The sequence below is a fragment of the Cupressus sempervirens genome, chromosome 11 (assembly GCF_028749045.1).
Source record: "Cupressus sempervirens isolate cs-2001-9-10 chromosome 11, ASM2874904v1, whole genome shotgun sequence".
Classification (NCBI taxonomy): Eukaryota; Viridiplantae; Streptophyta; class Pinopsida; order Cupressales; family Cupressaceae; genus Cupressus; species Cupressus sempervirens.
The window spans coordinates 127,292,197-127,315,545 of NC_143128.1; the positions used below are offsets into that span (position 1 = coordinate 127,292,197).

Genomic DNA, 23,349 nt, shown 5'->3' on the forward strand with positions numbered 1-23,349 from the left:
TCTTGGTAAGATGACATCCTAGATTATATTTGGGCAATCATGCAGAAGCATGAAGGCCGATAGAGCATAGTTTTATAATTAGCAAGGTCTATTTGGAGATCTTATCTTGCACATATAAAAGCATGTTGTGCAAGAGATAAGTGTTGATGCAAACTATTATGAAGATAGTATATATGGTGTTCAAGCTTTGTATGATGTGAGATATAAAGTGTAATCAGAGAAAGTGCAAGATACAACAGTAAGACAATAATGTATGTATATCTATTCTTGTGAAGAAACTTAATTGTATATGTGCATGTTAGGGCAGTGGGCTCTTCTTGCATACATTGTATTTTATCGACCAACTCCTAATAGGATTGAGGCTTTTAACAGGGCCTAGTCCTCTAACAAGGACTCGAGACATTATATTTATTTCACTGACTCCTAATAGGTTCAATATCCTTAACATGATTCTTTTGTTTAATGGATCATCTTGTGGGTATCATCACCACCAGAGTTTTCCCTTGGCCACGGTTTCCCTAGTAAACAAATAATAGTATTATGATTTCTCTATGTGTATAGTTATATTTACTATTCAACATTGTTGGTTTACTTTTGTATTCAAGTTATAAAGTAATTAACAATATTCAATTGTGGGAAAAAGTTTGTAGAATACTAATTCACCCCCCCACCTCCCCTCTCAGTGTTATCTATTTCTAACATGAACTCCTCCCAATGCTAAGAAAAAAGAATCTTTCTAGCACAAGGACACTACTATTTTTACAAAAATGTACATGCTCTTCCTTGTGATCTTCACCGTCATGCTCTAGACTAAGAATGATTAGAGGCAACTTGCATTTTTGTAGAGCTAGATGCCTTATATGGTATTTGCTTGATGGCTTTGGGTCTAGCCAACAAACCTTGACCACATTTTTGTACTCTACAACCTCCAAATCCTTATGGCCAACAAGTGTTAGTTCTGATTGTGTTATGGCTGGTAGTGTGCTCTCATCTTGCTGCAACTACTCATTCTCTTCATATGGGAAAGATGAATTTTTAGATAGATATGAGGACTTAAGCTCATAGAAATCAATCTCTCCCATCCACTATGATGTCCCCATGTCACAATAGTCTCTATGATGGCTTAAAGAAGAAAGAAACTCTTCTCCTTGGATTGTCTTCTTTATTGTGATATTCCATGTAGGCTAAGGAGAAGCCTCATGCACACAAATGTGTTCCTCCTCAAGGACATATATGTCCTTATGACATTCTTCCTCCTTAACCTCCTATCACAACACACATTCTTCAATTATTGGCTTCTCTTTTTGTATCTCTGATGTGGGCAAAGATATATCCACTTGTTCATCAACAACAAAGAAGGTAAAATAGTCATTCGAGGGCTTACAACCATTAACATATGGAGGTGTTTGAAGTATAGATTGAGGACTAGGGGAGCTTGGAATGGAAGTCTAAGGATGACTTCTCTGTCTAAAGCTAGAAAATTTTCTCCTTGGAGGCTCTTGTGCTTCAACTTCTTGCATTTGGAAAAGCTTGAGCCTTGCCTCCTCCTCATATTTCCTTTGTCTTAATTCTTCCTCCTATTGCAACCAAAGGAGGGCCTAGTGAGCTTCATAAAAAATATCGAAAGCCTGAAACACCATGCAATAAACATAAGGGTCATTCTCCCACATCCACTTTTCATCCTACAAATCCTTAATCCAAGATGTCATAATGAGCATAACATAACGAAAGTCCCCACAATGTGTATTTGGGAATGGATTTTCAACATGGCTTAAATTTTTGTCAAGGTCAGCAAACTTGAACCCCTCACTATTTGAATGATCCTATAGCTCCAATAGCTTTGTCCTGAGGTCGCTACAAGGATCTATAGGAGATTTAGTAGGTTATCCATTTGATGTTGCAAGGGAAACCAAACTCAAGGAGGAGTCTACATATAGCCTCGTTTGGTTTTTCCTCTCTTGCTACTCTTGGAACTCTTTGCCTATGATGAGCTTAGAGGGGGAATTTTTCACATATTCATGGCCATAAAGGACAATGATGGGTTTGAGTAAAATCAGCGTCTTGGTGATCTAGGTAATCATATTGGTCATAACTAGGGTGTGGCTGAGATAGAGGATGGGAAGGTTGAGGAATAACCTCTTCATGATAAGGGGGAAAGTGGGAGTAGTATTTGTATGAAGGGAATCCATGATAAAGCATTTAAACAAGAACCTTCATAGAAATCGTAAAGAAACATAAAAAACCAAAAATCATTTATTCATACTAGCACTTGATTTGTTGAAATAGGTAGATGCATATAGCCACCATGGTGTTTGATTTGAATGCCTCTAAAGGGTGATTTCATTGAGAAAAACACCTAATTTCTCAATAAATGGATCTTCAAATTGGCTCACCAATAGAATTATGAACTGTAATATTGTCACACCGAGCATGTGAAAAACTATTGACAAAAAAGTCTACACCCTTGCTTGAGGTATGACCCTTAAGAAACCTCGTGTAACATGGAAAAAACCTCCAATTGTCAAACTTGTGCTCTAAGGTTGAATCTCCAAAGAAATTCAGCTTCCTTACAATCATGATGCACCTACACTACCACTTCAGGAGAATAGAGGAGGATTTCATGGAAGGAAATGCTAAAGGGGAAAGGGGGTGATGCACCAAATTGAACTTGGTTACCATCTCTACCTAAAATACACATGACACCAATAAAATATCCAACATATACATTTCCTAATCTTATACCATCCCAAATACATATATGAAGGTTATAATTTAACATATGTTGCAGGAATAACATTCACAAGACAACAACTACTAGCCGAGTAACACAACATATAAGATAAAGACGGAGACAAGAATCACTCAATATAGGGAAATAAGAATATGTGAAAGATATTTGAATATAGAAAAAGGTAAAACAAGAGATTTAATTAATGCATGGTAAAATAAGAAATTACAGTTGTAGAGCATAAGTTTCTACAAAAGAACCAAAGAAGAACCTAGAAAATATTTACAACTTTTCTTTTTAAAGAGCTCAAGCATGACTCATATCTAAACTTGAAGTTCAAACCCCAACAAGGATGGAGTTGATTTATAGAGAAAGCAATAAATTTCATATCAGAATAAAACTTGATCTTGAAGTGCAACTTGCCATTTCAAATGACAAGAACAACCAAAAATAAACACACCTAGCTGTAAGAGATTAAATCCCAAAATATTTGACCATTATATGCATTAAAGAGGCATGGAGATGCATCGACATCATCTAAAAAAAGATCAAGAAGTTTCTTAACATTAAATGAACTATCCTTGTAACATATAATGGCTACAAGAAGTCTATTCATGTTGTTGTGAAAACAATGTGAGAAGGGATAACATGCAACTTGGAAAAAGAAGAGACCGAGCTACTTAGCCAAAGAATAGACTAAACCAGTACCTAAGCTACTTGGGAGAAGAATAGATAGAGAAACTCAGACAAGAACACTAAGGATAACATGACTAGTCAATAGCCAACTAATTTTTTACCCTACCAAAGAATCTATAACATTGAAGATCTCTTAGATTGGTTATATGTGGGGCTGAATGGGGGCAAAAATAGCCAACAATAACTGCAATCATTAAAGGAAACAAAAGTAAAAGTTATAATTAAATTTATTTGTTTTTACAAACAAAGTGATAGCTTGAGTAGAAGCTATTGGTACCCACCTTGGATTTGTGGATGATGAAAAATGGCAGTAACCCGTTAGGATTTTCTCACTCCACCAATAATTGTAACTCCAACTATATCTTTTTAAGGCTCCAACACAAGTTGTTTCAACTAATATACATATTGATATTGTTGAAAATGAGAATGAAGTAATTGAGAGGGGGAGGGGGTGAATCAGTTACTACAAAAACATTTCATAGTCCCTTAGATGTCTAAAAGTTTGATCTATTTTACAAATTACTAAAACTTGATATTGCAGCAAATAATAACAATCATTAAGAACTGATATTAAAACAATTCAGCAAACTCCAACACTAGAGACACAAGATTTAACGTGGAAACCCAATATGGGAAAAACCACCAATGTAACTAGTTACTGTTTTTCACTCTTCTAAAGTGAGCCCTGTTAGGAGCCAACCCTGTTAAAGGTTACAAAAACACACTGTTAGGTGTGACCCTGTTAGAGGATTTAATCACCCTGTTAGGAGTGGCCTTGCTAGAGGTCTTTAGAACAATTCAATTGAACTGTCACCTTGTTAGAGGATTTGCAATAGGGTTGTTAAACCCACTCTGTTAAGATATTTTGAGTTCACTGTTACAATGGTTAGAAAGCAACAATGACGTGACCTGATATAATGTGCAACTTACCTTTGCTGATTGCAGATCTCTGTTATGCTTTGACGAGATCCTTACTGATCTCATACAACTTTGTAGCTTCTTTAATGCATCTGATTCTTTATCACACTTCTTCAACATTCACTCTTATGTTCAATATTTTCTCATTCTTTATCCATACATTCGCACTCTTATCCATCCAAATTCTTACATCCCTCGAATTCTCAACTTGATCTTTCATATATACCTTTATAGATTATCTTAGTCGGCTCTAATCACTAACCAATAATCAAACAAATACAATAGTCGGCTAGAAATAATTAAAATTACAAACCAACAAATCCCTTTACTGGCCGACACTTCTTGGTTAATACTATTCAGAAAATAATTCCTATGTTAACCGACTGAGCTCGGTTAATACAGTGAATTCCATGACATCCCTTCAATGGTCGGGAGAACTCGGTAAGTATAGATGACTGAGTGAGCTTGGTAGAAACTGTCTTTGCCTAATTCCCTTTGGACACCGAGTGAACTCGGTAAAAACTGACTTTCCTTTGTTTACCTTCCCAGATCGGTAAACACTAACTTTTCTTCGGTTACCTTCCCATCTCGGTAAACACTAACTTTTCTTCGGTTACCTTCCCATCTCGGTAAACACTAACTTTTCTTAGCTTACCTTCCCAACTCGGTAAACACTTTGTCATAGTTTCTTTCAATCACCGAGTGAGTTCAGTAAGTATTGAACTTCTTTTGTTTGACCAAGTTAGCTCGGTAGAAGCTATCTTTACAGTGTAATATATAGCAATGCTCGGTAGACTCTGTAAACGATTATGCTTAACTTCTAAGCTCGGTAGAATCTATCTGATGACTGATATGAAATTTGTGTAACATCAAAGAAAACACTCAATTAACCAATTGTATCCAACAATCTCCCTCTTTGGCATTGATGGCAACACAACATGTCATAGCAGAATGAAATTTGAAAATAAGTCCTTCTCTTAGTGCAGCACTATATGACAACATAATACTTCTCCCTCTTAGATAGAAACTTCTCCCACTTTTAGTAATCTCCCTCTGTGAAGGATTTGTAGAAAGATATGACAGTTTTATTCTTCCTTTACAAATGCTTACAAATTTCAGAATAGGTATTACAGTTTTACTCTCCCTCTTTGACAACACATGCCAAAGACAATATAACACAGTAAAAGCTCTTTTCGTATGCCAAAAGTACTTCTCAACTAGATTGCAGTGTACCTCATGTACAGATTCTTATGCAATGACTTCAATACTCTGTTGCATCAACTTGATTGATTTTTAACTTGTCATAGGTTGATGCATTACTTAAAACTTTATTTTAGTGAACTTCAGATAGGGGAGTGATCCCCAACTTACCTCTGAGATAGAAGAATGTATCCTTAGACAAGGGCTTTGTGAAAATATCAGCAATTTGTTCCTTTGTGTGGACATATTCCATTCTGATCTCCTTGTCTTGCACCAATTCTCTGACAAAATAATATTTGATTGCAATATGCTTGGTCTTGGAATGCACCACTAGATTCTTGGATATATTGATTGCACTTGTATTATCACAGAACATAACAACTAGTTCTTTGATTTCTATCTTCATTCCTTGCAATAGTTGCTTAAACCAATCAATATTAGAACAATTTACTACTGCAACAACATACTCTGCCTCTGCTGTAGATTGGGATGTACAATTTTTATTTTTGCTTGTCCAAGAAACCAATCTCTTTCCAAGAAAGAATGCTCCTCCACTTGTGCTTTTTCTATCATCAAGGTTCCCTGCCCAATCAGCATCAGTAAAAACTTTCAAATCCAAATTACCTCCAAATTTGTACCATAGCCCATAATCTTCAGTTCCTTTCAAATATCTCATTATTCTCTTGATTGCCATCAGGTGAGTTTCTCTTGGTTTTTCTGAAAATCTTGCAACAATACCAATAACGAGAGCAATATCTGGCCTGGTATGAACTACATACTGCAATTTTCCAATCATAGATCTATACAATGTTTGATCTACCTCTTTGGATTCATCATCTTTTGTAAGTTTCAATCCAGTACACATAGGAGTTCCAACAGGTTTACAGTCCTCCATACCAAACTTTTCAATATCTCCTTGATGTATTTTGACGAAGTGATGAAGATGCCATTCCTATTTTGATGGATTTGAAGACCAACAAAATTTTTTTATCTCACCCAACATAGACATTTCAATCTCCTTGTTCATTTTTTCTAAAAATTCTTTGCAAAGATCATCATGCCCTGTGAAAACAATATCATCTACAAATATTTCTGCCAAGACAATCTTATTATCTGGACCTTCCTTTATAAATAAGCTACTATTATCATTAGCTCTTTGAAAACCAATCTGAATAAGATAATTACACAATCTTTCATACCATGCTCTAGGAGCTTGTTTCAGACCATACAGTGCCTTGTGTAATTTGCAGACCATGTTCCTTTTATCTGGATCAATAAAACCTTTAGGTTGTTCATTGCAAACTTCTTCATCCAGTATTCCATTGAGGAATGCTGACTTGACATCCATCTGATAAACTTTGAATCCTTTGTGAGCAGCATATGCAAGTAAGGTTCTGACTCCTTCCAATCTTGCAACAGGAGCAAACGTTTCTCCATAATCTATACCTTCTTCTTGTGAGTATCCTTTGCATACCAATCTAGCTTTGTTTCTGGATACCTTACCATCTTCAGTCAACTTGTTTCTGAATACCCACTTGGTTCCAATTATATTCTTTTCTTTAGGCCTGGGTACAAGAGTCCATGTCTTGTTTTTCTCTATATGTTCTATTTCCTCATTCATTGCCTCAATCCAACTATCATTTTCCAGTGCATCCTTAATACTTCTAGGTTCAAAATCAGCAAGTAAACAAGTATTTTTCAACTTACTTCTTGTCAGGGTTCCTTCAGATTTGTTCCAATGATTTGATCTTGTGCATGATGTCTTCTGACATATTTTGCTAATACAGGTTCCTTGCCTCTTGAATGAATTTCATTGTTATCTTTCTGTACTTCAGATTCTTGTAGTTCTAGCTCAGTAGATTCAGACTTAGTAGACACTTGCTCAGTGGTGTCTGAAAGTTGCTGAGGCTCGGTTTGAACTATTTACAACTTAGTTACTGAAGACTCAGGAGTTGAGGATTCTTGAGTGAACGGTATAGTTGGTATAGTATCTAGTTCAATGTAAACAAATCTCTTGTAGTCTTCAAGTACCTTTTTGCTTTCTTCTTCTGATCTTTCTACAAACTCATCAATTTTCACATGTGCACTTTCTATGACCTTTTGAGTGGACAGATTTAAACATCTATATGCTTTTCTTTTGCAAGAATATCCCAAAAATATTCCTTCATCACCTTTTACATCAAATTTTTCTTTTCTAGATTCTTTCAAAATATAATATTTGCTTCCAAATACTTTTAGATAACTTACATTGGGTTTGTGGCCATACCATAATTCATAGGGAGTCTTGAATGAGTCCTTTTTCAGCTGTACTTGGTTTAATGTATGAATTGCAGTGCTGATGGCTTCCTTCCAGTATTTGATAGCAATGTTCTTTTCTATCATCAGGGTTCTTGCACAATCCATAATGGATCTATTTCTTCTTTCAGCTATTCCATTTTGTTCTGGAGTTCCTGGTGTTGAAACCTATCTTTTAATACCTCTTTCAATGCAGAAGTTATTGAATTCTTGTGAAATGAATTCACCACCTCTGTCTGACCTTAAACATTTTAGTCTTTTCCCTGTTTCTTTTTCTACTCTTGCCAAATACCATTTGAATTTCTCAAATGCTTCTGATTTATTTCTTAGATACATGACAGTCATAATTCTTGAGTAATCATCGACAAAGAGAATGAAAATTTTCTCTCCAGTATAGCTTTCTATTCCAATAGGTCCACATAAATTAGTATGCACAATTTCTAATATATCTTTAGATTGATAGTTTTTACTTTTAAAACTAGTCCTTCCCATTTTACCAATCTGACAGTTCTTGCATAGACCAACCTCAGGTTTCTTAATGTTAGGAATGCCTCTTACTTTCTTGAATTTTCTTATTTTTATCAAATTATCAAAATTGACATGACACAACCTTTTATGCCATAACCAACTCTCTTCAATTTGAGCAATAAAACATGAACATTCACCAAGTTCTAGATAGAATAAGTTACCTTTAGTTTGGGTGCCAGATCCTATCAGCTTTCCCTACTCATTCAATAGTCTTGCCTTTCCATGCATGAATTCCACCTTGAATCCAGTATTGAGTAACTGTGCCACACTTAGAAAATTATGTTTGAGACCTTCAACCCAATAGGCATTATTACAAACAAGTTCTTTCGTTAGAAAGATTCTTCCTCTTCCTTTTATGAAACAAGGTTCATTATTACCAAACCTTACACTGCCACCATCATAATCTTCAAACTGATCAAACTTAGTTTTATCACTAGTCATATGATGTGAGCAACCACTGTCTATAATCCATGTATCATTCTTACTTATATGAGAGATAAGAGCAATTTTATCTTCATCATCATTGTTAGATCATCTTTAACAGCAATATAAACAATTTCATCCTCACTATTATCAGAATCTTCAGAATTTTCAGCCATGAAACATGATTTCTTACCTTTTTTCTTGAATGATTTGAAATCTTTCTTTCCATTCCATTTATGATCCTTCTTTTCATCATTGTTCTGCTTGTTCAGGAACCTAGCTGCAATATGACCAATTTCTTCACATGAAAAACATATTAGAGGAACTTTACCTTTATATTTTCCTCTGCCTCTAGAGTATTTTCTTGCTAGAAGAGCTTCAATTACTTCAAGATCACTGTCTGAGCTTAGATCTGATTCATCTTCACTTTCTGACTGAAGTTTCTTTTTGCTTTTCTCCTTGAGTGAAAGTTTGGCCTCAAATGCTGATTCCATGTTCTTGGTAGCTGGAACATAGTTGTCAAAGTTATCTAGTTCAAATGCAGTTAATCTCCCAACTATGGCTTCAAGATTTATCTGATGATTTGCTTCACATCTTCTTTCTTGAATTGCAGACAATCTGATTGCATAAACGGGAAGCAAGGTTCTGAGAACTTTGCTTACAATTGTTTCTCCTTTGATGTCACCACCAGCTGCCCTAATTGCACTTACACATGCGTTAACTCTTTCAACATATTTTGCAATGTTTTCATCCTCTCTCATCCTCATTTGATCAAATTGTCCTCTTAGACTTTCTACTTTTGCTCTTCTCACATTGTCATCCACTCCATAAATTTCTTTTAGCTTGTTCCACATGTCAAAGGTGGTTTTGCAATCCTTAATGTCATCAAATTCTTCATAGCTGAGAGCAGATGCTATGTCTATCATCATGTTGTTGTGAGTTTTCTTTTCAGCAATATCATTGACTCACAGTGTGCCAGAAGGTTCTTCATATTCTTCTTCAAGGTATTTCAGTCCAGTATCACCAACAGTAGCTAGATGAAGTTTCATCAGTCCTTGCCATGCTAAGAAGTTATCTCTATTAAGTTTTGGAATTTGTCTTTTGTAAGACATCCTGATCTTTTGCTTAGATCCTTTAAATCTTCTCCTGCAAGTACCAAAAGCTCTGATACCAATTGTTGAAAATGAGAATGAAGTAACTGAGAGGGGGAGGGGGTGAATCAGTTACTACAAAAACATTTCACAGTCCCTTAGATGTCTAAAAGTTTGATATATTTTACAGATTACTAAAACTTGATATTGCACAAAATAATAACAATCATTAAGAACTGATATCAAAACAATTCAGCAAACTCCAACACTAGAGACACCAGATTTAACGTGGAAACCCAATATGAGAAAAAACACCAATGCTAGTTACTATTTTTCACTCTTCTGAAGTGAGACCTATTAGGAGCCAACCCTATTAAAGGTTACAAAAACACACTGTTAGGTGTGACCCTGTTAGAGGATTTAATCACCCTGTTAGGAGTGGCCTTGCTAGAGGTCTTTAGAACAATTCAACTGAACTATCACCTTGTTAGAGGATTTGCAATAGGGTTGTTAAACCCACTCTGTTAAGAGATTTTGAGTTCACTGTTACAATGGTTAGAAAGCAACAATGACGTGACCTGATATAATGTGCAACTTACCTTTGCTGATTACAGATCTCTGTTATGCTTTGACGAGATCCTTACTGATCTCATACAACTTTGCAGCTTCTTCAATGCATCTGATTCTTTATCACACTTCTTCAACATTCGCTCTTATGTTCAATATTCGCTCATTCTTTATCCATACATTCGCACTCTTATCCATCCAAATTCTTACGTCCCTCAAATTCTCAACTTGATCTTTCATATATACCTTTACAGATTATCTTAGTCGGCTCTAATCACTGACCAATAATCAAACAAATACAATAGTCAACTAGAAATAATTAATATTACAAACCAACAAATCCCTTTACTGGCCGACACTTCTTGGTTAATAGTATTCAGAAAATAATTCCTATGTTAACCGACTGAGCTCGGTTAATAGAGTGAATTCCGTGACATCCCTTCAATCGCCGGGAGAACTCAGTAAGTATAGATGACTAAGTGAGCTCGATAGAAACTGTCTTTTCCAAATTCCCTTTGGACATCGAGTGAACTTGGTAAACACTAATTTTCCTTTGTTTACCTTCCCAGATCGGTAAACACTAACTTTTCTTTGGTTACCTTCCCATCTCGATAAACACTAACTTTTCTTCGGTTACCTTCCCATCTCGATAAACACTAACTTTTCTTAGCTTACCTTCCTAGCTCAGTAAACTCTTTGTCATAGTTTCCTTTGATCACCGAGTGAGTTCGGTAAGTACTGAACTTGCTTCGTTTGACCAAGTTAGCTCGGTAGAAGCTATCCTTACAGTGTAATATATAGCAATGCTCGATAGACTCTGTAAATGATTATGCTTAACTTTTGAGCTCGGTAGAAACTGTCTGATGATTGATATGACATTTGTGTAACATCAAAGACAACACTCAATTAACCAATTATATCCAACAGATCTAATCCCACCAAGTACCCTACCTTATTAGGTGATCATATGGAGTGATCCTCCTCTCAAATTTCATTTATTTTTTTATTCCATTAGTTTTTTCAAAGTATCCTTGAGATCTTTATTCATAATATTTTGATTCAAGAATAAATTTCAATTCACTTAATGGATCTGAGACAGAGAGCCTTCCATATGTAGACTACTAATCTATAATTTATTTTTTTCCAAGTGCTATGTTCACCATAGAAATATTCTACATGAACTTATTGATAACTTCTTGCAACATCAAAGCTTTTTTTGCCTCCCCAAATCTCTCAATAATATCTAAGTTTATCCACTATTATGTACTACACTTTTGGCTTGGATACACATCAGGTTCAGAAGTCACACTTATTCCTTTTATGGTGAGTTGATAGTCAATTCATACATTGTATTAATGGTTTGTGAGAATTCATTAACAACTTTTCAACAAAAATTCTACCAAGTTTGAAATAGACAAGGAAGAGAGAAGTGACATGGTAAAAGGCACATGTGAATAAAAAATTTAAAAATGATTCACACCTAGTTTCCATTTAAGTGGAATTGAAATTCATTTTCCAAAATTCTACCTTTTTAGATGGAAGATTAAAATGATGGTTTTGGGGGTGAACGAGAATTAACAAATCCCTATAATATTTTTGTGTATTCAAAACAAACATAGAATATGTTGATTCCCATATTTGACAAGGACAATTCCATCCCATTTCCAGCCCAATTCCACCAAAGAAAAATGCCCAAACATAAGGTCAAACCAAACAAAAAATCTACAGTTACTTCTTAATGCCCATTTTCTTCTTCATTGTGGTGTGGAGGGAGCTTCTCTTTGATCTTTTCCACCAAATCTTCCTTCTTGCCCCATTCTTCAAAATTTTCATGAGAATGTTCTTCCTCTTTCTCATGTCTACAAAGCTTTAACTTGTCCTTCAATCCACCCTTCTTTTTATTCTTCTTATCTCCCTTTTTACCCTCTTCCTTATTACTAGACTACCAACACATTCATTTCCTCATATTACATTCCAATAAAATGAACTAGATATTAAATGGATTATACATTCTCTATATGAACAATGAAATGAATCTATGCTTAGTAATAAAAAAAATAGGATGCAAAAGTAGGATGTATAGTATTTTGAAAAATTAGGCACACATAAAAAATAGTTTTTATGCACCAAAAAAAATCTAATTAAAATTTGAAACTACAATATATTAGGGAAGTGAGTAGGAAACAATAACTTACAAAGCTAGTGGAATAGTTGTTGTTACGATGCAACTTTACCATGACATCCTCTTCATGTTTCTTCTCCTCACCTTTTCCATGGACTTCTCCCTCTTCTACGTTTCCATCAGACATGAGAGCAAGTGTGGGGTGAATCTTGTCAATGTGGTTGTACACATGCACAAGGTGAATCTCACCTATAAGGCCATGAGACATGGATATAGGATGAGCCTTGATAATATGGCCATACACATGGTGAGTTTCACTTATGCCAATTTGGTCATAAAACACATGGTTACAGTGAGTCTTTCCTACATGTTCCTACTCATGAGGAGCTACACTCACCATGTCGCACACCATGACATCACCATACTATTGACGTGTGTCATCTTTCTTTTTACAAAACAAGCCAAATAGCCCATGGTCCTAATGATTTTATGTATTTTCCTCTCCCAGTGCAATATAAAGAAACTTGTCATGAAATACAAACTCAACAAAAGGTAAGAATAGGAATATCAAGAGATGGGAAATATTTTTGAGTGGCTGATTAAGTTAGATTGAGAAATGAATGCTAATTTATAGGGTTTCATGAGCAACGCAATTAGGATATGACTTGTTGGTGCCACTGAAAAATATTTGATTGATGCATGACATTCATATGTTGGTAAAATAAATATCAACAATATGTAGATAAGATGTGGGTGGGCCAATGGGAGAAACAATATTATCGATGGTATGGAATGGTATTGTCTTTCTTAAGATGATTAGAGAGATATTATAAAATAATAAATAAATAAAAATATTATTAACTATAAACACTAATATATTTAACTAAATCATGTTAGAGCATGAAGGACTCAAACCACCATCTTGCTTCTTGTAATACAGACACTTTTCCAATGAGTTAACACCTTTTAAAATAAGAAAAACTAAAAGTTTAAAGTCTTGCAAATATGAGCTACAAGATGAGGACAAGACAAATTAAGTCAATGAGTAGAAACATTGGTGGTGATTTGAGACTTACATGGACAGAGAGTGCTAAGTTTTTGCATGTTCAAATCTTGCACTAAAGGTTGCTAGCTCACCATACAAACATTTGAACAAATTACATGGTACTTAACTTGTTTTACTTGCAGATGATAAAACATGATTTTAAATGTTGATAAAAATAAAATTAAAAATAAATCACAAATCTAAATTCCACCTAATTCCTTTATAAAAGTATACAATCAATATCAAATTAGAGTATGTGCCTATTCATCTTTTATAAGATTTCTTACAAATGTTTTCATACTACTTTATCTATCATAGATGGTTTTTTGATGATTTTTTAATTGTCTAAGTATTAGAGCATTTATAAGAACCACACTAGTATTAAATTCATGTTACTACCAAGTTCAAACTATATTAAACTATCACACTCCATTAAATAACTGCCATGGTTTTATCAGCGTATCTGAATAAATTGACATTTAATTGCCCCCTCTTTAAATTACATGAAACAAAAGGTTAGGTTTTTTTGATATATCATTGGTTGATTTTTGACAAGGCATGTTAGGATACTAGCAAATAAATGTTTAAATAATACCTCATAGAAACGTTTTCTCATCAAATGTCTCAATTTTAGAATATAAGAAATATATTACTATGAATATAAAGAAGGTAAACTTTAAGAAACCCCCCTCCATAAAAAGATATAAAATATTGGAAAATCTCAATAATAGTAGGAAGTTCATTAATCACCATGGAATATTACAAATCAAAATTGTCATTACATTATATTTTAAATTAATAGGGAAAACTAAATAAATGTGATATATCCATAAAATAACTATTAATTATGATGATTATTGGTGAATTAATTTTAATTTATCCAAGAAAATATAATATTTACATGAATCAAATCTAATCATGTATCAAATATTGTGGCGAATCTTTGAGTTTACATTTTTAAATAAAATAAATTACTAAGAAATTTTAAATATTTTGTAACTAAATTTTATAAAAATGTGGCAATTTATATTGCATCAAATCTTAAATTACTAGCCAAATTACTAGCCAAAAAATTCTAAAATTAGCCAATTAGCGAATATTAGCCACAAAAAAAACCTTGAATATGAACATACATATAATTTGTAACATACAAAATTATAGCTTAAGGAAAAATCATTGATTCCATTTTAAACAAGTTACATCCAAATCATATAAATAAATAAAAATTAAGACAATGAAGCACAATAGAGAAATAATAGTGCATAATGAAGCAATTCATTAGAGAAGGTTGGCAAGCAAGGCTCTATTTTCATCTCAAACATGTGTTTGTAGTAATCACAAAGAAAAAGTTTGGAATGGAGAATTGGCTCAACATGTAGAAGGGTTGTTACCTGGACAACTTTCAAAGCTTTCTGAAGGGTGAATTGATGAGTTTGTTGTGGAGCAAAAGAAATGACAATCGTACCAAGGAGTATTGCAAATGAGAGTTAGAAAGAATTGGAAAGTAAAAATTAACATTTTCTTTTGTATTTCAAATTTACATGAAACTAAATTCTAAGCCTTAAAAAAGATTATATAGAGTTTTGTGTGATGCATAGCTTCAACTTTATTAATTAGTAAAAGCTTTGTAAGTGGAGCATAACTTACTAAATGGTGACCATATCGAGGAGTATTCCAAATGTTTGTTAGAAAGGATTGTAAAGTAAAAATTAACATTTTATTTTGCTTTTCAAATTTACATGAAAGTAAATTCTAAGTCTTAAAAATGATTATATAGAGTTTTGTGTGATGCATAGGTTCAACTTTATTAATCAGTAAAAACTTTGTAATTCAACTTTATTAATTAGTAAAAACTTTTCAAGTGGAGCATAACATATAACTTACTCTTGAATTGTTTATTTTTAGAGTCAAACCGTCAAACCTTAAATATCAAAGGGAGAGGAAAATAGTCTATTTTAACACTTATAAATTCAAACAAAACACACACAATTTTGAGCTAAATGTATAATACCACCCTTACAATACTACAAAAATGAAAAGCTTATTTTCTTTGGAAAAAATCCTAGAAGAGATTTTAGAAATCAAACCAAACAAAATGGAACACTTCGAATCATTTTCCAATTCCAGCATTATTAGTTCCTATCGTATACTATTGCATTCGTTAGATGCATATAGTCAATTAATTCGGCCTATCAACAACCAATCATATTAAATTATTTTTCAAACAACGAAGTTTAAACTAAAGTTTATAAATCTATATATTTTTTAATGATAAATATCCTTTATGCTATTGGCTCTCACCAAAAATGGCAAGGAAAAAATTCAATTTTACAAACAAAAAATAAGCCAAAAATTGCAATGAGCTTCCAAAAAGTTCTGGGAGCAGATCTTTCCAACAATGTTTGTTCGTGAGCATTGACGCCTTCCCCCAGAATTTAGTGCCCTCTCCGATTACTTTCAGATTGTCACTCTCATTGAAAGGGCAAGAGCCCAATGTACGAGTTAAGAATAGAAGTTGCAGCGTCTGAAGGAGGAGCATTTGAAATCCCTTACGAATCCACTAGGGCACGGAGGGATCTTTTTCATATCTTTAATGTTTGGTATCAGTTTTTCTTGGATCTGATAATGCAGTGAAATTTAACAAAACATTCATTGAGCTATTCTTCAGGTGAACAATAATGTTAGCTTCTTCTTTGAGTCTTTGGCATTTAGAGCAGAACCGAAGTTAGTGTAGACAAGGAGCGAGTTTATTAAAAATGTTAATAACCAAATTTAATACTTTAAGAATCTTTATATATTTGATGCACACATTATAAATTTATAAATGCTTGTATTCACCTTCTAAATTTATGAGCTAAATTCATTTGGTTTCCATTATTGAGAAATATATTAGTTAGTTGTGTTATAAATATGTTTTAAGCTTAATTCTATGACTCACTGAGATTTAATTATCATACATCCCTTTGTAGTACTCTTTCATTCTTGAAACTAGATTATTTGATATTTGTCTTTGGCACATAGCAACACTATAATAGACATGATTTAAATATCAATATCAACAATGCTAACCTTAATGCACAAAGGATTATTAATTCTTGGATCAAATTAAATAATATTATATGAAAATTTATCTATTGTAATTATATGATCATTGAAATAAAAATGATGAACGTGCACTAATTTTGTTGATCCAAGTGACTAAAATATGTAGGGAAAGGGTTGAAAGATTTAAAGGCTTTATGAGCAATAAAGTTCATGGAAGCAACTCAGAGGGAGCTTTAGTGGGTGAAGTCACTCTTTGGAACTCAAATTTTATTCATGGTACTCACTTGTGTCAAGATGGAAATCATATTGATACATTTTGCAGGCATGTTAGGGATTGTATCAGATGGATTCTCTTGAATGTCCATGTGTTTAATAATAACAAGCACGCATGCACAACCTCTTACCCTGATGAATTCCCACCTTCCTCCATTGGGTTTTTAACAACACCAAACATAGACATAAACATTTTGTCAATGTCAGATCATTTGGAACAACTAGCAAAAAATTAAAGGGGTTTCTGGCATTAAACACTCCTGGAGAAAGGGAAGGTTCACTTGAAACACCGAATCAAACATGAAGAAAAGCCTGAAGCAAATCCCTTGTAGTAGGTTTCCTAAAGAAGTTAAAGAAACGGCTGAAGCTCCACAAGGAGCTGAGAAAACTTGGGATCATGAAAACTCTTTTAAATGTTTGGAAAGTGGATTATAGACACATTGTAGTGCTAATGCATAATAGTACAAATGCAGCTCCTCACTTTCATAGCTTGAAAATTGAGCAAAACTCAATGTTATCCACTCCATTAATCTTACTACATAGCTATTGGGGATATATAGATAACCTGTCTTTCCGAGCTATCAGTATCAAAGTGCATTCACTTTATTATGTCTAGGACATCAATGTGCCTAAAACTTTAGTTTGGAAAAATCCAGTAAATTGTAATGAAACATATTCGTATAACTATGTTGTATTCTAGAAAAAGTTGAAGTAAACATGATTTGAGCTCATCAATTAAAAGAAAACAAATACAGATATGATAAATTGCCTTTACTGTCAAATGTGAAGGACCAATTTTGCAATGCATGTCAAATGAGTCATGCAATGACCTGCACAGTCAAAATCAATAGTCAATCAGCTTGAATTTCTATACAACATAGTAAATCTTGACAATATATTGACTATCCTTGTTGCAATTATGTTGTAAAAACAACGCATTTCCAGCAGTTGGCTCACATACTTTGCTGAAATCAAACACGGTTAATATAGAAGAACATTTATTAGCAAACCAACATGGTTATCAAAGTGGATGGAAATTGAACTGCAAAAGAAACTTAACAGAAATAATAATGGAGGAGTGTCTTCTTTGGGCTATTCATTCAAGACAATTGTGACTAAGAAATGTTATTTCATCTGGTTTGGGCACAATCACCCCTTCTAATTATCATTTTAATTTTTCAAATCAATATGATGATAAAACTCTTATTAAAAAGATTTTTGCATGAAGCTTGATGATTTTTTGCCTAGATGTCTTCTTCAAATTACAGTAGAATGTTTTTAACATTAAAATGATCTTAACGCGAAAGAAATACGCGTGTGCGGCATGCAAACCTTTCAAGCATTGACCAACACATGTTTGTATCATTCATACAAATCATTGTGTTCAAGCACACTATTGTTACCATTAATTAATTATTAATAATAACAAGAATATAATGGTTTTCACTTGTTAGATGCTCTTCATCATCTTCATGGATAGGAAAACTCCAAGAATATAATGGTTTTCACTTGTTAGATGCTCTTCATCATCTTTGTGCATAGGACAACTCGAGTTAACTTTTTTACTATGCTATGTTGTCCTAGATTTTTGGTTGACATCAACTAAGTCTACTTGATGACAGTTGTCTAGTTAAATTTGATGGCATTGCTCATGTTCTAATTAGCTTGAATTTTTCCTATTTCTTCATTCTTAGCCTCGTCAATCACCATATTTAGATAAACTGTGCTTTTTAATATTACATTTTATTTCTCTTTTACATATTTTGACAATGTGTATTAATGCATGCAATACAATCTAATTAAAATTTTATTTTAAACCTTTTTGTTGGTTTTCAACAATTTTTTTTATGTACTTTCCTAAAATATGGTAGTATTTTCTACAACCCTTAATGCTAATGACTTATCATGAGAGTATTATTGCCTTCCTTCTATACATTAAGTCAGGCTACTTAAATTAACCTGATTCAAATCAAGAAAACATCTAAGCTCATAAGTAAATTTAATGTAGCTTATCTTCACAAACTAAATGCTCTCCATGCCATTTCGCATTGCATTTCATCACCTTCACAAATTAAAATCTCTCCACAACATTTGACATTCTATTTCAAGTTCCCGCCACTAAAGGCAGGAACTTGGCACTTGCCCCCCTTGTTTTTTTATGATGCGGAAGCTCCACCATTTAGAAATCATTTTTTTCATGTAAGATGCCAAATGAACCCCACTCTTTCATACTTGTATGCCTTTGTAAAAATATTGCACATATGACATGTCAAAAAAAAAAACCAAAGAAAATGCATTCCATGTCTTCCAGGCAGAATTCCGATCTTGCAAACCTTTCAATTTCAATATTTCAAAATTTGTTTATTATTATTATTAATACTGTTTTCTGTTACTTCATCTCAAGTGATTAAAGACATCTCCATCTCCGTAATAAATGAGAAAAAAGAAACAAAGAGTGCTCAACATAACATTGCAATTAGAAAAATGTAACCAACATTACAATCTTATTATATTAATTTATACAAAAACACAGTATACATACACAGCCAATAGTATGCTTCAAACAAGAAAACGACAAACACACGTAGCCACACTAAACCTAACATAAGGTTCAAAATCAAACCCCATAAAAATGAAAAACCAGTTTCTTCTTCAATGCTCCTTTTCTCTTTGATGTTTTCCATCAAACCTTTCTTCTCTCCCCCTTCTTCTTCAGCCTTCACATGACCGTCTTCTTCTCTCTCTTTCTTCTCTCCATGTAGCTTCAATCCACCCTTCTTTTTCTTCTTCTTCTCTCCCTTTTCATCCTCTTTCTCATCGCTGGACTGTCAACACATGCATTTCATCAGATCAGATACATTACACTTACATAAACAGTAGACCTAATTATTGGAATGCACTTTCTCCACATGAAGAACAATGAAAGGAATCTATGCGAGCACTTGCAGAAATGAGAATGCAAAAGCAGGATGTATAATACTTTTGAAAATTCGGCATGTACACCAAATATGTTTTATGCACATAAAACGCATTAAAATATGTGTAACTTTGAAATTAAAACATATTATGGAAGAAGTTATGGGCATGCAAAACTTACAGAGCTTGAGGAAGAGCTGTTGCTGCGATGCAACTTTCCCATGAGTCCCCCTTGTTCTTTCTTCTCCTCACCGTAGCCATGGAGTTTCCCCTCCTCCACGTGGCCGTGAGGCACTGGTGCAGAGTGAATCTTGTCGACGTGGCCATACACAGGATGAGGCTCGCCTCCGCTAACGTGGTCGTGAGACACAGGGGTAGGGTGAGCCTCGCCTAAGTGGCCTTGCTCATGTGGAGCTACGCCTGCTACGTGTCCCTCCAGAGGACCTCCATGCTGCTGATGTGTCTCCTCCTCTTTCTTCTTCCCAAACAAGCCGAAAAGCCCATGATCCTGATGCTCTGCTGCATTTGAATCCGCCATTGCAAGAGAGAGAGAGAGTTTGTGAAGAAATAGAAACACCCAAAAAATAAAAACACAGGAATCTCAAGAGTTATGAAGTGAGAGAGAGTTGAATGTGTTCAGAATGGGGAGTGAAAGCCCAATTTATACAGGATTTCACCAACGACGCGGTTACGACGCGGCTTGATGGAGCTGCCAGAGCAAAATTGAAATAAATGTCTAACATCAGGCGCATAAGACGTGGGCGGGCCCACCAGAACAAAGCAATGTCGGCAATACAGAACGGTTGGAAACTGTAGGAAAATTTCATGACGAAAATAGCACATAACGCGTTTTAGTTGCCTAGCTGTATGGACGTTACCCACTCCCGGCAATAAAGAAAAACATGGGGGGTGTTTACTGAACCTTGGGCTGAAATTGGACCGTTACTTTCATTTGATATTTTAAGAAGAATTAGAAATGTGATAAGAATACCTTTACGAAAAGAAATATATTTTATTTTTAAAAAGGGCTTGTTGAGCTTGAGTCCAGAGCATATTTTGAAAAAAATAAAATTAACAGATATATAGATTCACTTAATAAGTTTCACTTAATAAGTTTATCAATCTGAATGGATAATGTTTGATTTGATTAAAGATCAAGCTATGAGTGAGATTTTAGATAGATAAGATTTTAAAATAAAATAAAACTTGTACATATCTAATTAAAAAAAATTTCTATATACCATGAAGTATATATATATATATATATATATATATATATATATATATATATATATATATATATATATATATATATATATATATATAATGATTTTTTCTATTAAAATAATAATCTATAAATTTAATTTTTTTTCTAAAAATAAGGGAAAATATGTAAGTATACTTAAATTTATTAAATAATTTTAAATGTAAACATAAAAGTAAAATAGTTTTAATTTATATATTCATTTAATCAAATTGTATTTGTAAATCATTTTAAAAGTAAATATTAAAGTACTTTAATACAGATTGCTAAATGCAAGAATAACATTAAATGTTAACATTCCATTTTAAACCTAATTTTAGAATTATACACATTTAAAAAAAAAACTTTTGTATGCATTAATTTTGAAAAAAATTAGAAATTAGAAATTATAAATATAATATTCATATTTTTATTCTATATTTTCTCTTACTATTACTAACTTAGTCTCCCATTCACAAATAACACTATTGTCTCCATACAAAAATCTCTTATTTCCAACTATTAAATCAAGTACCTACTGATTTTGAACTCACTAATCTGTAATGTTTATATATTGATGTTCCAGAAGCATCTATAGAAAACCAGACAATTTGATTTTTCCATGTGCACTACACACTAATAGCTAAGTGGATGTTGATTTTTCACATGGCCAATGTATCGGGGTTCTTTGTTACATGTTTTTGATCAACAAATTCTTTGCTGAGACTCTAATTCAAAATTAGATTTTTCTATTGCACAAATTCTTCCTTGAGTGGTGAATAGGTGGCACCAAGAAGAATATTGAGTGCTCAAATAAATTATCATTTGGTTGGTGCCAGTATGATCCAACAACAAGACTGATTTCAGAATGCTAACCTGGATTTTTCTAACCTTGATTCATGAAAATGGTGTACAGGGGAATGTAGTGAAGATTGTGTGGACTGCAGCCATAAGAATTGGCTACCCGTATCAAGAACAACATTTAGCAACATTAGTTCCATGCCTTATAAGGTAGGGACTAATAATTCCATATACTTATATCAATTATTCGAGTACTTGAACACCCTAACTTCAAGCTTATCAAAATCCTATGTGGAAATTTCAAATCACTCACAAATTTTTATAGCATCTTGTTTGGCAAGTCATCTACTTATAACCAAGGCTTTAAGTCTACATCACACATTATTATGCCACATCAACATGCTTTTTGCCAAGTTTTCAAAAATAACAAAAATAAAAAGTGAGACCAATGGTCGTACATAAAGGGTACCCATACTTGTACAACTAATGTGACATCACATCATTGGTTAATTTTTATACCTAAGTGTACATTTTATTAAATTTTGGGTAGTCATTATTGTACTAAAAACTTTATAGTCACAAGTATTGGTACAATGTTGTCAAAAAAATTGGGCATTAAGTCAATAAGTGTAGGTATCAAGTCAACGACTCCTATCACAACTATTGGAACGCGTTCAAGTATTGGGTCCTCTCCCCTATTGCAACTATACATGTTAGAAGTGGAAATGAATATATCTAAATTTCTCATAAAGAAATGTGAATAATATAGTTATTAATTTAAAGTATATTATCATGTAGAAACAAAATTAAAATTAAAAATCATAAGAATTTTATAATAAATAAAAAAATAAAAAATATATATGGTAACAAATTATTATATAAGGATAACAATTTCTTTTATCATTTTCTCATAACTTAGCTTTGTTAGCGTCTTATTATAGGAACTGCCACTTAGATTGCTTATAAATATGAAAGCATCCCCAATCTTTTTAGTTAAAGGAACATGAGACATTTTTTAGAGCTTAATTTGAGAAGTTTTTATCATTAACAAATTTCAAAGTGAGTATCTCGGGCTAAAGTTTTATGAATATACTTTTTATAGTACACAAATTGCTGCTTACAATGGGGTTAAAGCCATAGTCTTACAAAATTTGATCTTTATTCACTAAAATAAAGTATTTTTATTGTACAAGAAGGTGAGAAAAGCTACTCTAAACTTATCATACTACTACAAGGAGAGAAGTGAAGAGGATAGCAACGTAGGAACACAAATTCCAAGATGGTTCTTTAATTGAAAGTTAAAATAAAGAAGCAAAGTCTTATGCACACTATGTCAAAGTCGTGAATGCCTATAAATCAAAACATCCATCTTTGAATTTGATCAAGTAAATCTCTAAAATTTTAATTCAAACTCTAAAAGAAAGCTTCAATTTGAATTGGATTTGATATCCAAATTTT

General features: G+C 33.2%; 1 protein-coding gene across 1 annotated transcript in view; it reads right to left on the bottom strand.

The window, feature by feature from the left end:
• Positions 1-20,449, bottom strand: part of LOC149528538 (uncharacterized) — a 104,251-nt gene extending 83,802 nt beyond the window's left edge. The window contains exons 1-2 of the mRNA XM_089808046.1: positions 20,029-20,449; positions 19,455-19,756 (exon numbers count right to left, since the gene is read on the bottom strand). Of these exons, the coding sequence (XP_089664172.1) occupies positions 19,455-19,756; positions 20,029-20,385 (659 nt within the window). The 5' untranslated portion in view covers positions 20,386-20,449. The remainder of the gene's footprint in view (positions 1-19,454; positions 19,757-20,028) is intronic.
• Between the last annotated feature and the right edge of the window lie 2,900 nt (positions 20,450-23,349).